Raw genomic sequence first — 12,489 nt, forward strand, 5'->3', positions numbered from 1 at the left:
CAGCATGTCTTTCCAGGCACCTCCGTAGGGACAGGCAGGTGCACAACGCAGTGGATGGATGCACGACTTCTAGTCTGAAGGAGCCGCATAGTCTGAGCTGGAGGAGGCCTAGAGCTCAGGGAAACCACCCAGGGAAGGCATTTCCACTGAGATCCAAAGGGAGACCAGGAATGGGTTCAGCAAAGTGGGGGAGAGGGTTTCCCTGGCAGAGAAGAGCTGGGGTACAGGCCCAGGGATAACCAGAGGGGCGCGTTGTGTGCTGTGGGGATGCGTGGGGCTGGAATTGGAGGGTGTGGAGGGGTGAGGCTGCCGCGGCCGGCAGACAGCAGGTTGTGTGGAGTGTGGGCTGTGTGCTGAGGACAGTGCACACTGGGGAGGTGGAACACAAGTGGGTTCGCGGTGAGTTGGGAGAGCGCCCTGCTCAGGGTGGCTTTGTGTGGCTTGCCCCAAAGAATGTGCAGAAAGAACTGGGGAGCTGGGGGTGCTCCTCACGGAGCAGGGCCACGGACACACTGACTTCCCAGCCCTTCTCCCACTGGAGGGCATCCTAGCCTCTGGGGATGAGGTGATACGGGATAGTTTTCCTAATTAGTCTCAGCTGAGCCCTCCCTCAGGCATCCAGGCCCAGCAGAGAGACCCTAGGGTTCTCTTTCAGGCAGAGCAGGCTTGGAAATAGTGTGGCCCCTAAAGCCAGCAGACTGTGCACAGCTGGCAGGTCCCACGCTGGCTGCACTCCACGGCTGCACGGACTAGAAGCCACATCTGCAGCCTGTCCTGGGGAATGCTTTCCCTGTAGGACTCCGGGGCTCGGCCACATCTGGGCAACGCTGCTACAGGGCTGGCTTGGAGCCCTTCCAGGCTTGTCCTTCCTCATGCCCTGGGCTGTTGCCCATAGCACATGCCAGAGGGTCAGGATCAGGGATTCCTCTTGGGGCTTTTCTTAGCAGAAGCCTAGAGAGGATAGGCCCGCTGCTCACTGCCGTTTGAGAAGTGGCTGCTCTGCGGGGCCTGAATTGCTGCACGTTTCTGCTGGTGGCTCTGGGACTGACTCACGTGGGGCTGCACCCCAGGCCCTTCTGCCCTCATTAGGGCCAAGGGATGGAGTCTGGATAGAGAGGGGAGGAGGGGTGGGGGCCCCGGTCCCTGCTGGGGTTTGCGGGGTATGGGAGGTCCAGGCAGGAGCTGGCTGCTCTCATTGCCAGGGTTGCCACAGCTCAGGCCCTGGTGGATGCTGGTCATGATCTTGGGTCAGGAAGAGCCGAGCTCTCCCTCCTGCCATGGCTGTGGACCAGGAGTGAGGTCTGCTGGGCTCACTGCACCAAGCCCAGAAGCTGCTTCTCTTGGAGGAGAAATGGCCACTCCTCTGAGGATAGACGTTGCTGTTGGGCTGCAGGGGCATGCCTGCCTGTCCTCTGAGGACCTGGCCTGAGAAGCTTGCCATGCTGGATGCCAAGTGTGTGTGTACTTGGGCGTGCCCATGTGCCCATGTGTGTGGATGGCTTCCTTCTGGCAGTGTGAGTCCAAAACCTTGTCTGGAAGGCTGGGGCTGGGCTGCTGAGGGCTAAGGAGGGCAGAGATCTCTGTCCTCGTCTTCATGAGCCTCCCAGGTTTGGCTGAGGTGGCTCTGGAATGTGGAAGGTGGCTCTGGAACCAGTGGAAGAAACAAAGTGGGAAGCCTCTGGGCTGACCTCACCGAGAAGGTCTCTGGAGGGTGCGGATGACAGAGGCTGGCACGCAGAGGGTGTGCGCCTCGGGTGGCTCTGGGCAGGGCTGTGGCACTGTCCCTGCTCTCAGGAATGCCCCAGGGGACTGGGATGCACAGGTGTCCCTTTGTGCTGGAGGGTCCTGAGGAAGGAGCGTTCAGCTGGGCCCCTTGAGGGAGCTCAAGCTGGTGGCGAGGGACGGCCCATGGCCTGACTGTCATGTCCCAGCCTCTTCCCGGTTCCCTCTGACTCTCTCCACATGCCCATGGGCTGGTGGCCGTGCTCACACTTACTCTTCCTTTTCTGGGCTTATGCAATGCAGAGAGTTTGCCAAGGAGCGTGAGAGGGTCGAGAACCGCCGGGCCTTCCTGAAGCTTCGCCGGCAGCAGCAGATCGAGCGGGAGCTCAATGGGTACCTGGAGTGGATCTTCAAGGCCGGTGAGAACCGGGGACGGCAGGCGTGCTCCTGGCCTGGCCTCGGTCAGCAGCCCTGGGGAGAATGAGACCAGCCTGGGAGAGGGGAGCTGGGGCGTCTAAAGTGTGTTCTCCAGCTCTCCAGGGTCCTGACACCAGGTGGCTGTGTGGCTCTGGGGACACTGGCCTTTTCAGTGGAGGTTTCCAGCAAAGCCACTCCTGGGACTGCTTTCTGCCTGTCGGACGAAGGCGCCTGACTCTTGACCTGAGCCCGCTCTGTGCTCTGCAGCGGGCTCAGGGCTTTCTGACTGCCCCCCAGTCTACGGCCAGCGTACCTCCCTGCCTATGGGGTGCCTGCCAGGCCTCCTTAGGTGCCTTGTCTGCGTGGAGCTCGGCCAGTGGGTGGCTGCTCTTGGGAGGGCGAAGTGAGCCTGGGAACAGGCCAGGTGCCCCTTGTGTGGCACTGCCTGTGGGACACATGACGGTGTCTGTCTCAGCAGGGAAAGCTTAGCCGCAAGCCCCATGGGCTTCTGGGATTGGAAGGGCTGAGAAGCAGAGGGCATTCACCCTGTGTGCTCCTGGGGGTTAAGCTCTGGTCAGGGGTTGGGGTGGGAAGACCCCAACCTGAGGCTGTGTCTCGCTCACAGAGGAAGTCATGCTGGCCGAGGAGGACAAGAATGCAGAGGAGAAGTCCCCTCTGGATGGTAGGTGACCACTGTTAGCACCGTGTACCCAGCGAGACCCGTGAGCACACTCACACTGGGGATGCCACGGCCACACGTCCGTTAGGGCAGAGCCCGTTCTGGAAGCCATGGCAGCTCCTGGGGAGGGGTGAGCCACGGCTCAGCATGGACGTAGCTGGCGATGGGCTCAGACACCACACCTGCTGGGTGTCCCACTGTGGTTCAGGGCAGCATGTGATCCCAGCAGGCCTGAGCACTGTGCTGTCCAGCCTGGCAGCTCACGCAGAAGCCCAGGGAAGCAAACGTGGGAGACCCGTCCCTCAGGCTCACCCACCCCTCTTCAGGCGTTGAGAAGCCAGATGGTGCCGGAGGTTGCTGTGCTGGTCAGCAGAGACTAGGTCATTCCCGTTGTCCCAGGAAGAGCCTCTGGACGGTGCTGCTTCTAGAAGCTCTGAGTTCAGGCTGAAGTCATGCTGTACCTGTTTCCGGGGCTCAGGGCGATGTAGCTCCCAGCACAGCCTGGGGTTGCTGGGGTCGCCACGAGAGCCCCGTGGCCATGGTCACCAGCCTGGCAACAGGCACCGGCCTGGGGGCAGGGAGGCTATTCTCCCTTTACACCAAAGCCAAGGTCAGAGGGATTGGCCGCATCTGCTGTAGCCTCAGTTGAACCCGCATCTGGGGCACTGAGCTGATCTGTGCTCAACGTTTACAGACCTGATCGACCTTTCTGCCCTCACCTGGCCTCGGGGCGGGCTGTGGGGACAGTCAGCTGCAGCCTGGACTTGCTCCACACAGGGCTCTCCTGCTCTCCCTGATAGCCGCTGGCGTCATCGCTGAGAAAAGGCAGAGCGGCGGCATTCGCCTCTGAATTCCTTCTGCCCTTTGCCCTGAAGACTGAGAGAGGCTCCCGGGGGCCCAGGGAGGAGACCCCCAGGAAGGCCCTCGCCCCCTCAGCTGAGGGACGTGCAGCTGGGTGCCGGCTCACGCAGCCCCCTCTCCCCATGCTTGTTTAAAGCAGTGCTGAAGAGGGCAGCTGCCAAGAAGAGCCGGAACGACCTTATCCACGCCGAGGAGGGTGAGGACCGGTTTGCTGACCTCTGTGCCGTCGGTGAGTGTGCTGGAGTCCGCCCGGCTGGACGGGGTCTGTCCTCTGACTGGGCCTAGCGGGTGCCCCTAGCTTCCTGCCTGCCCCGCTGGGGCCCCCTTCCTTCCCTGCTGCCCACTCTCCCGTGTCCCTCCTGATGGCAGGATGTGAGGTGCCTCCTGCCCTCTGGTGTGCACTCAGCTTTCTTGCCCAGAACCGGGCAGCAGGGGTGGGCCCCATGTCTGGCTCCTAGAACCTCCCTGCTGCCTGGGTCCCGCGACTCGTTCACGGCAGTGCAGCCCTGACTGTCCTCGGCTCTGCCGTTGCCTGGGTACATGCAGAGCCTTGGCCGCACCCCATGACAGAGGGTCTGCACGTGTGTCACTGACTGTAGGGCCGAGGGTTCTGGCCATATTCCTACCCAGCCCCCGTCTTCCATGCTCCTGGGCCTCTGGCTTCGTCCCCGTCTTCTCAAATGGTGACAGGAGAGTTCTGGTTCATTGAATCACACGGACCACCTTAGTTCCCTTCCTGAGGCTGCTATCAGACATGCCAGCCCTTTCTCAATAAATGCCCTGTTGCTCTGAGGTCTGCAGCAGGAGAGGGCTTGGCCATGGGTCTCCACCTCGGCAGGTGGAGAAGGGCCCTCGTGGTGGTGCCCTGTCGCTGCGAAGCCCAATTCGGACACGGTCAGGTGGCCATGATTGCCCATAGTCCCTGAGCCGGCCCGAGGCGGAGGTCTGCTCCTCATGGTGGGGTCGCACTCGTGAGACAGCTCTATGAGGCGTTTACCTACCAGCCAACCTGCTTCTGTCTCTGTATGTCCATCGGGCTGTCAATCTGGGTGTCTCCTGGTCTGTCATCTGCCAGTCATCGGTCATCTGCCATCGGTCGTCTCATTTTCTCCACACACAGGCCCAGTAAATGTGTGTCAGTGGCGTGGGGTTTGTGCCTGTTTCTCAGATCACTTACCTGCCCCTCACCCACACACGCGTGTGCACACACACAGTGTTGAGATCTCCGCATGTCGCAGAAATGCTTTCATACAGATTTTTCTGGAGACTACTCCCCTCAGAAGTCTGATTCTGATTCTCGTTTGGTGCCCCATGGGGTCCCAAGAATTGGTTTGGCTGCTCTCTGTCAGTGGCTATTCATTCATTTTTAAGTAGTTTCATCTTGTCTGGAAAGTGCTGCCTAAACAAAGCCCTGTCGACCTCTGTCCTTCCCTCCAGTGCTTCTGTCCTGTGGGTGGATGTGGACCCACCGTCCCTCTGGGTGCGTGGGAGATGCTCTGAGTCCGGCTGGCTGGAGGCCAGTCCGACGCTGAAGGGGCGTTTCCCCGGGACTGCCGTTCTCGTGCACTCGCGGCTCGGGACCTGGGGTCTCTTTAAATGTTGGCTTTCCCTCTAAGTTGGGTTTGGTGACTCTGCGTACACCCTGTCTCTCTGTTGGGCGGTTTGCGTCTGCTAACTAGTAAGAGACTCACGTGTGTTGTGGGTCTGAGTTTTGTTACAGTTTTCACAAATTTATCATGCGACTGCAATATTTAGAGTCCCCTTTATTTCTATTTTACCTAGGATTTTTATTCTGATTTTGTAAAATTAATTGGAAAGATTTTTTTAAAGTCTTTTTCTATGGCTTAGAATAATTTAAATAACACCTAAATAGTGTGTTCTTTAAAGGTGAGACAAAACCGAGCCCAAAGTAAAAAGAACTTGGGCCAGTTTTATAGATTATGCCTTGTGAGGAAACCTTCCATTTTCTCAGCATTTCAAACATGTTTCTGTCGAGTCGCGTGCACTTTTCTCTTGTAATTCTCCTCATCCCCCCGCACATAGCCGCACGGTCGCTCTTCAGTCCCGCAGTCGTTGGTGGGAGCCTACGGTGTGCAGGGAACCGTTCCCGGCAGGGGGCCTCCAGTGGAGCGGAGCAGGGAAGCCCCTTCCTCGTCGGGTTTTTTGCTGCAGCACCAGCCGCAGACGCCAGCAGAGTACCACGGAAAGGGTGTCCTGTGTCCCGGCCACCTCCGCAACAGGGAAAACCCGACGAGAGAGGGGCTTGGAGGGCAGGGGGCTCAGGGTTTTCATGAGAAAGGCCCCGAAGGCCCCCTGGGGAAAGGTTGCCTTTGAGTAAAATGGAAGGACGTGAGGGAGCCAGCCCCGAGGAAGAGAACCTTCTGGCAACACGCGAGAAGACCCTGAAGCAGGGAGGAGCGTGGCACACGCAGGGCCTGCGGGGGGGCCGGTGTGGCTGGACTGGAGTGGCCTGGGGGTCAGGAGGCCGTGGAAGGCGAGGGACATTCAGGGACTCCGGCCGCGGGGGGTTTTGTAGAGTGGAGACGCCATCTGGCTCCAGTTTGGGTGCAGGGGAGCCCCAAGGGCAGGAAGGGCAGAAGTGGGGCCTGTTCCGAGGCCAATGTAGGGATTGGACCCGCAATGGCAGCCACGGGCGTGTCTGGTGGCCAGACTCAGGGACAGCCTGAAGGTGACAGCGTTGCTGGCCAGTTGGGCGTGGGCCTCAGGGGATGTGGGGCACTCTGCGCCTCGGGGTAGGCTGGGCACTGATGCCCGGAGTCTGGGGAGCGTGTGCCACGTGGCCCGGCTGGGGGTCTGGCTCTGCGGCAGGAAGGTGCTGACCCCTTGGAGGCTGTCCAGGACGCGCTGACCCTGCTCCTGCTGCTTGCTTGTTGTTGGAATGTCTGTCTGTCTGCCTGTTTTATTACACTGTATTGTGCAGGGTTCATATGTAGGAAGTTACATAAAATGACCTGATTGTAGACTTGCTTTTCTTGAATGTCATGACTTCCTCTTATATCTTTAGTAGGTTCATCTTTCTAAATTAGTTTGATTTGCTCTTTTAGGACATTCCTAATTTCTTACACAAGGTGTCTGGCTTCCTACCGACTGTCCCGTGTCCTCCTCTCTGTGGCACGAGGCCTCTGTGTCGACTGCCCCTGCTGTTCTGTGGTGTCACACTGGTCCCTGCTGTCCCCCTGCCATGGAGGTCCTGGGGGCCACGGAGGTCCTGGAGGCTGCGGCTCCGGTTCTGGGTCAGAAGCTCCTCCTTTGCCCCTGGGACTTGGGCCATCCCTCGTGGGGGGCTTTTCTCAAGGAGTTCACGCCCTTGCATCTTTTTTGCACCTGCATCTCTCTTATCTCATGCCTGTCCCCCACTTTGCTCCTGCAGGTCTCACCCTCTGTCCCTCAGGGTTTCTCCCCTTGTTCCACACGTGGCTTGTGCTCCGCCCTTCAGGCCACTAGTCTGGGTTCTGAGAGTGAACCTCCTTTCCTTTCCTCTGCTGAAGGGAATTTTATTTTTTCTGCAGAAAGTTTCTCCTTTCAGTTTTATTTGGTTTGCTTGGTGCTGTCCTTGAGTCCCTGGGATGTTGCTGATTTTTCTTCTTGGGTCCCTGGCAGGCAGGGCCCGTGGGCTCAGCAGGCTCGGACGGGCTCAGGTGTGGGGCTGGGCAGGGAAGACAGAAGCCGCGCATGGGTTTCCCTGTCCCGGCGCCTCCTTTGTCCCTCTGCCTGAGCTGAGGGTGGCGGCGTCTCAGGCCCTGGGCTTGTCAGCCTCTGCCCTCGCTGTCTCTGGTACCCGTGGCTGAGCCCCACGTGGCCGGCGTCGTCTCACTGAACCCTCCAGGAGCCGCGCAGTCTGGGTTACCAGGATCTGTTTCGAAAGAGATCTCTGGGCTGTGACGGGGTGAGGCCACATGCCATGGGCAGTTTGTCTCTAGGGCTTGCTGGCCATCGTCGCCTCATCATTCCACACTGGCGAGTGCAGCAGTGAAGCTGGAGGGAAACACGTTTCTCCGTCCCTTCAGGGGCCATGGGTAGGGTCATCGAGGGCGGGGATGGATCTCAGCCGTTCTGTCCTCTCTCTGCCACTCAGGCCCAAGCTCTGTGTGTGTCTTTGGAAGGAATGGGATTGTCACACAGGCCAGCGAAGACTTTCTACGAATGGGTGAGCCCCTCTTTTGGGCGTGATGGCAGGAAACCCAAACGCTCTGTACAGCCTTCCATTGTTCTCACCAATGCCCGACTGAGCTGCCATTCACAGCTGATTGAATGCTTGATTTCTCCTAGCTTGACGATGCATCTTTTTCCCTGAAGTAAGCTTTTTGTTTAGAAAGAATGTACACTGATCAAGTTAAACATGGAAAATGCACAGCGTGAAAAGAGGTAGTCCCAGTCCCTCACCGTTTGTTTCCCCACCCGGAGCTACGACTCTGGATGTGCAGGGGGTCCGTGTTCACCGTAGACCCTAGTTTTACCAAAGAGCTGGGGTCACTGTCCAGAGCCAACCTGACCACATGGTCGCTGCTTGCTGGGAAAGGCTGACCTCCAGGGCCTGTGTCTCTGTCTCCAGAGACCCGGGACCTGTGCCGTGTTTGCCTGCGTGTCCCGGATCCCTGACCAAGTGGAGGCCGGGAAGCAGGCAGGCCTCTGGTCTTGGTTCTGCTGTTGTGTGCATGTGGGCACCCGTCTCCCTGGGCACTGAGGGGGGCACCTCGCGCTCAGCTTGCCGTTCTCTCACTCCCCTCCTGTCCCTTGGAGGGTGTTGGGAGATAGGGCTTCAGAAGCCAAGTAGGGGTGCATGGTTTTGTGCAAATGTGGCCGAGAACGTTTCTGTCTGGGTTTGCCTTGTCAAGTGAAGAAGCGTGTGGTTGTTTGCATGTGGGTACGGGGGGCCTGTGAAGATAGCTCTCGTGGGAGGTCTTTCCCAAGGCAGGCCCCCCCGGTTCCTCGCGGGCCTGGCCCAGAAAGCGAGATGGGCAGGGCCATGCAGCCTACCCTGGAGAACTTGCTGCCTGTCTCACGTGTGTGCACACATGTCCCCTCCTTCCCAGCGTGGCCCTGTGTGTGTCCACAGATGTGTACCTGTGTGACTCTGTGTGTGGTTGTTTCTCTGAGAGTGAGATGGTTAGGGTGTGTGTGTGGCTTTGTTTCTAAATGACTCAGGAGCCAGTGGGCTCTCAGGATGGGTGTGTGTGGCTCTGCCTGTGTGTGGGTCCCTCCTGGTCCACACTGTCTGCCTCCCTCTGGGCCTTATTTCTGAGGAGGGAGCGGGTGTGTCTGGCTGTGGCCTTGGCACTTTGCTGCCTCAAGAAGGTTGGCCCAGAGTCCTTGTGGAGTGAGGTCACTCTGACTGTTGGTGGCCGGTGTCTGGTGCCTGGAACGTGAGGCTGTGTCCTGGCTTCCCCAGGAGGCTGTGATGGGGCAGTGTCTTCCATGGGTGTGGATGGGGTATGGCATCGGGCATTGCAAGTTTGCTCCGAGGGCCGGCTGCTGGCCCTGTCCTGTGAACTGCTCCTTCTGGGCCTGTGGCTGTGGGTCCCAGTGTCTCCCCACGACACAGCTGTCAGCTTATTGATCCGTCTTTCCCAAAGCCTCAGGGCCAGTCCTCATTTCACTGAATTCAAGAAAACACCAACCCCAGAATGCTATTACTGTCCCACTGAGTCTGTGTGCCCCCACACACCCCCACACCCCTGCACCCAGGAGCCCGGTGCCCAAGCTGACTGGGCTTGGACCCTTGGAGGCTCACACAGGTCCAGGCCCTTATTGAAAGCACCAGAGAGGCCGTGATGTGCTGCAGACACACGGACTGTCCTGAGAGACTGAGCTGTGCACACTTGCCACTGCCAAGCACCTGGGAAGGCTACTCACTTGCTTGTCAGGGAGCACATGGGCTCTCGGGAGGCCCTGTCCTGTCCTGTCCTCACGGAGTGTGCCGTCTGGCCTGGAAGCTGGGCACAGAGCAGGTCAATGAGCCAGTACAGGGGCAGATGGTGGGATTACTGCTGGGGGGCAGTGATCTGATTTTGGAAGGAGTGCCCAGAGAAGGGTGTTTTGTGGGGGTGACAGCAGATGCAGATGTGAAGCTGGGGTGTAGGCAGCTGTGGAGAGGGGCTTGCGTGGGGAGAATTCCATGCTTAGGGTCATGGTAGAGCCGTGGCAGTGGGAACGTGGAGACAAGGGGTGGCCATGGGAGCCTCACGCGTAGGCGTTCTGGAGCCTGTGCTGGGCATTGTGGGCTACACCTGCCTCTGTCTCCGCTCTGGGACCACCGCCTCGGACAAGCTGCAAACCAAGCAGCTGGCTGGGTTCCAGTCGAAGTACTGGAGAGTAGGTAGCCAGGGGTCCTGGAGGGCTTGGTCGCTTGGGCACCTGCCTTTTGCTCAGGTCGTGATCCCGGGGTCCTGGGATTGAGACCTGCATCGGGCTCCCTGCTCTGCGGGAAGCCTGCTTCTTCCTCTCCTACTCCCCCTGCTTGTGTTCCCTCTCTTACGATCTCTCTCTGTCATAAATAAATAAATTCTTTTTCAAAAAGACCGGTAGCCAGTGGCTGCCGATCTCTGAGTTGCAGTGGGAGGGAGCCAGAGGCCGCAGTGCTCTTCAAGGCCCACAGAGGAGCTGGGATGGCCTGGGAGCATTGGGACAACTGGCAGGTGGCCCAGAGGGGCTGGAGACCATCTGGAGCCTGGTAACCATGGAGACCAGCAAGGCTCTTGGTCCCCTCACTTGTGAACAGGGGTGGGGTCAGGACCCACTGCAGGGCAAGCAGCCAAATGCCAGGAGCCCACAGGGCCTGTGGTTAGAACCGGGGCTTTGAGCTCAACCTGACTGGGGCAAGGGCTTGCGAGGTATTCTCCTGGGGGAGCGTGTCCTCGAGGGTGTGTCCACGGAGCCCACGTCTGTGAGGGCAGGCGTGTCCTCAGTGAGCCCCTTGTTCCCCCAGGGTCCCCCTTCGCCCGTGCCAGCCTCAAGAGTGGGAAGACGGACGGCTCGTCGTACTTCCGCAGGAAGGAGAAGATGTTCCGCTTCTTCATCCGCCGCATGGTGAAGGCGCAGAGTTTCTACTGGGTGGTGCTGTGCGTGGTGGCCTTGAACACCTTCTGTGTGGCCATGGTCCACTACAACCAGCCCCAGCGACTTACCACGGCCCTGTGTACGTAGCTGCGGCCCGGCCTCCCTCACCTCCTCCCGAGCCGGCTGGCGCCTGCAGCCCAAGGGTTTGGGTCCACAGCCCGTCGCCTTGGAATGCCCTGGGTAGGACCCAGCGCTCACCGGCATGCCTCCAAGGGCCTCTGCTGGGCCTGAGCTGCCCGCCCCAGGTGCTGGGAGGCCTAGATGACTGCAACGGCTTAGAAACCCACCTGTCAGTGTGCTGGGAAGTGAGGCGGGGCTCAGGGTGCCCGGGGCAATGGGGTGAGCTGGCCCGAGCTGGGCCCCGGGGATCTGTGTCCTCCCTGGGAAGGGCTTCCGGCCCACGGACTGGGGGACTTACCCCTCATTCCAGTCTGCCGGAGGCTGCAGCCCCTTCCCTGGACTCCTGCGGAGGAAGAGTCCTGCCTTCTCGGGCTCTTCGTGGGCTTTTAGGCTGCTTGCCATTTTTGCTCTTTGACCCTAATTAGGGCTGAGTTGCCCATGTCCGTGAGCCTAAGGACAGGCCATGGGCATCTGAGTCATGGCTTCTTTTGGCCCTGGCTACGTTCCAAGGAGGAAAGGAGGAAGGTAACCGGTCCCTGGAAGAGGCCCCTTGCCCCTCTCCAGGGACCAGGGCTGACCTAGGACCAACGGTTCATTCGCTAGGGCTCTGCAGGCCATGGGGAGCCTGGTCGGCGTCTGTGGTCCCACCTCAGCAGAGCTGTAGAGACAAAGGCTCGCAAGTAGTTTACATGCTTGGGTCAGGCCTTCCGCCTTCCTGTGCCCAGGGGTTAGCTACAGTAACCCTGCTTGGTGTCTGGGTCTGAGGTGGACACATGGCCTATTTTGGGTTCTTCTTGCTCTGTCCATGGGAGCCTGGTGTGCCTGAAGCCACCTGACATGGCAAGAGTCTTTCTTCCAGAGAAGAGCCTCCTGGCTGTTGGTCCCGGCCTTCCGGGCCAGCCGCGCTCCCCTCCGTCAGACTGCCGAGCCCATCAGTCCTAAGCAGGAGCTCGGGCCGCCTGGGCAGTGTTCTCAACATGGTCCGGACCGATGTCTCCACGGCCCACCTGAAAATGGGGAGGTGGGTGACATCTGGGGTGCAATTTCCCAGACTTGTACTGAAAGCTCTTGCTGTCTGAGGGGAAGGATTAGGGGCAGAAGAAGCCAGGGGGTCCCCCGGGCACTCCCGACAGGCAGACTGGCTCGAGGTCCCCAGGGCAGCAAAGTGAAGTGACAGCTGCTCTTGCCCCTAGTCCCTGTGTCCTGGGGCCTGTCCTTTGGTGTCTGGGGACTTTGCTTGGGACTGAGGTTAGTACTTTTCTCAGGACAAAGTCTCCTCCCCTTTGGGGGTTGGGTAGGGAGCAGGGAGGGGGGCTTCCTCTTAACCCGGCCCACGGTGTGGCTGTTCCCAGAGCTTCCTCGCCAGGCCTTTCCTTCCCGTGGAAGAAGCTGATGGTGCCCTGGCAGCCCTGGGGTCCCTCCCGGTTTCCTGGGGGTCTGCCACCTGAGCATGAGCCTGAGAGTGCCCAGGGGCTGGGCCAGGCCACAGGCATCCTTGGCCACGAGTCCTTCCCCTTACTGCCTTGTCTTCTCTGTGGCTCCCCGGGAATTTCTAATTCATTGGCATGACCTAGGGCAGAGGTGGGTTTATGCAGCATTGGCCTGCCTGGGCT

General features: G+C 59.6%; 1 protein-coding gene across 9 annotated transcripts in view; it reads left to right on the plus strand.

The window, feature by feature from the left end:
- The window catches only part of CACNA1B (calcium voltage-gated channel subunit alpha1 B), a 185,349-nt gene that overhangs the window by 52,385 nt on the left and 120,475 nt on the right, over window positions 1-12,489 (plus strand). For 5 of the 9 annotated variants that reach the window (XR_006607487.1, XM_045082838.1, XM_045082843.1 and 2 more), the window contains exons 8-11: window positions 2,026-2,141; window positions 2,765-2,821; window positions 3,816-3,908; window positions 10,626-10,835. Coding sequence is in view for 8 of the 9 variants with exons in the window: in XM_045082838.1 (XP_044938773.1) it covers window positions 2,026-2,141; window positions 2,765-2,821; window positions 3,816-3,908; window positions 10,626-10,835 (476 nt within the window). In the remaining variant the exon portion in view is untranslated. The remainder of the gene's footprint in view (window positions 1-2,025; window positions 2,142-2,764; window positions 2,822-3,815; window positions 3,909-10,625; window positions 10,836-12,489) is intronic. The other 4 variants (XM_045082841.1, XM_045082842.1, XM_045082846.1 and 1 more) reach the window with 1 other exon arrangement.

The sequence above is a fragment of the Mustela putorius genome, unplaced genomic scaffold, assembly GCF_011764305.1.
Source record: "Mustela putorius furo isolate JIRA1106 unplaced genomic scaffold, ASM1176430v1.1 tig00000596_pilon_pilon_pilon, whole genome shotgun sequence".
Taxonomy (NCBI): Eukaryota; Metazoa; Chordata; class Mammalia; order Carnivora; family Mustelidae; genus Mustela; species Mustela putorius.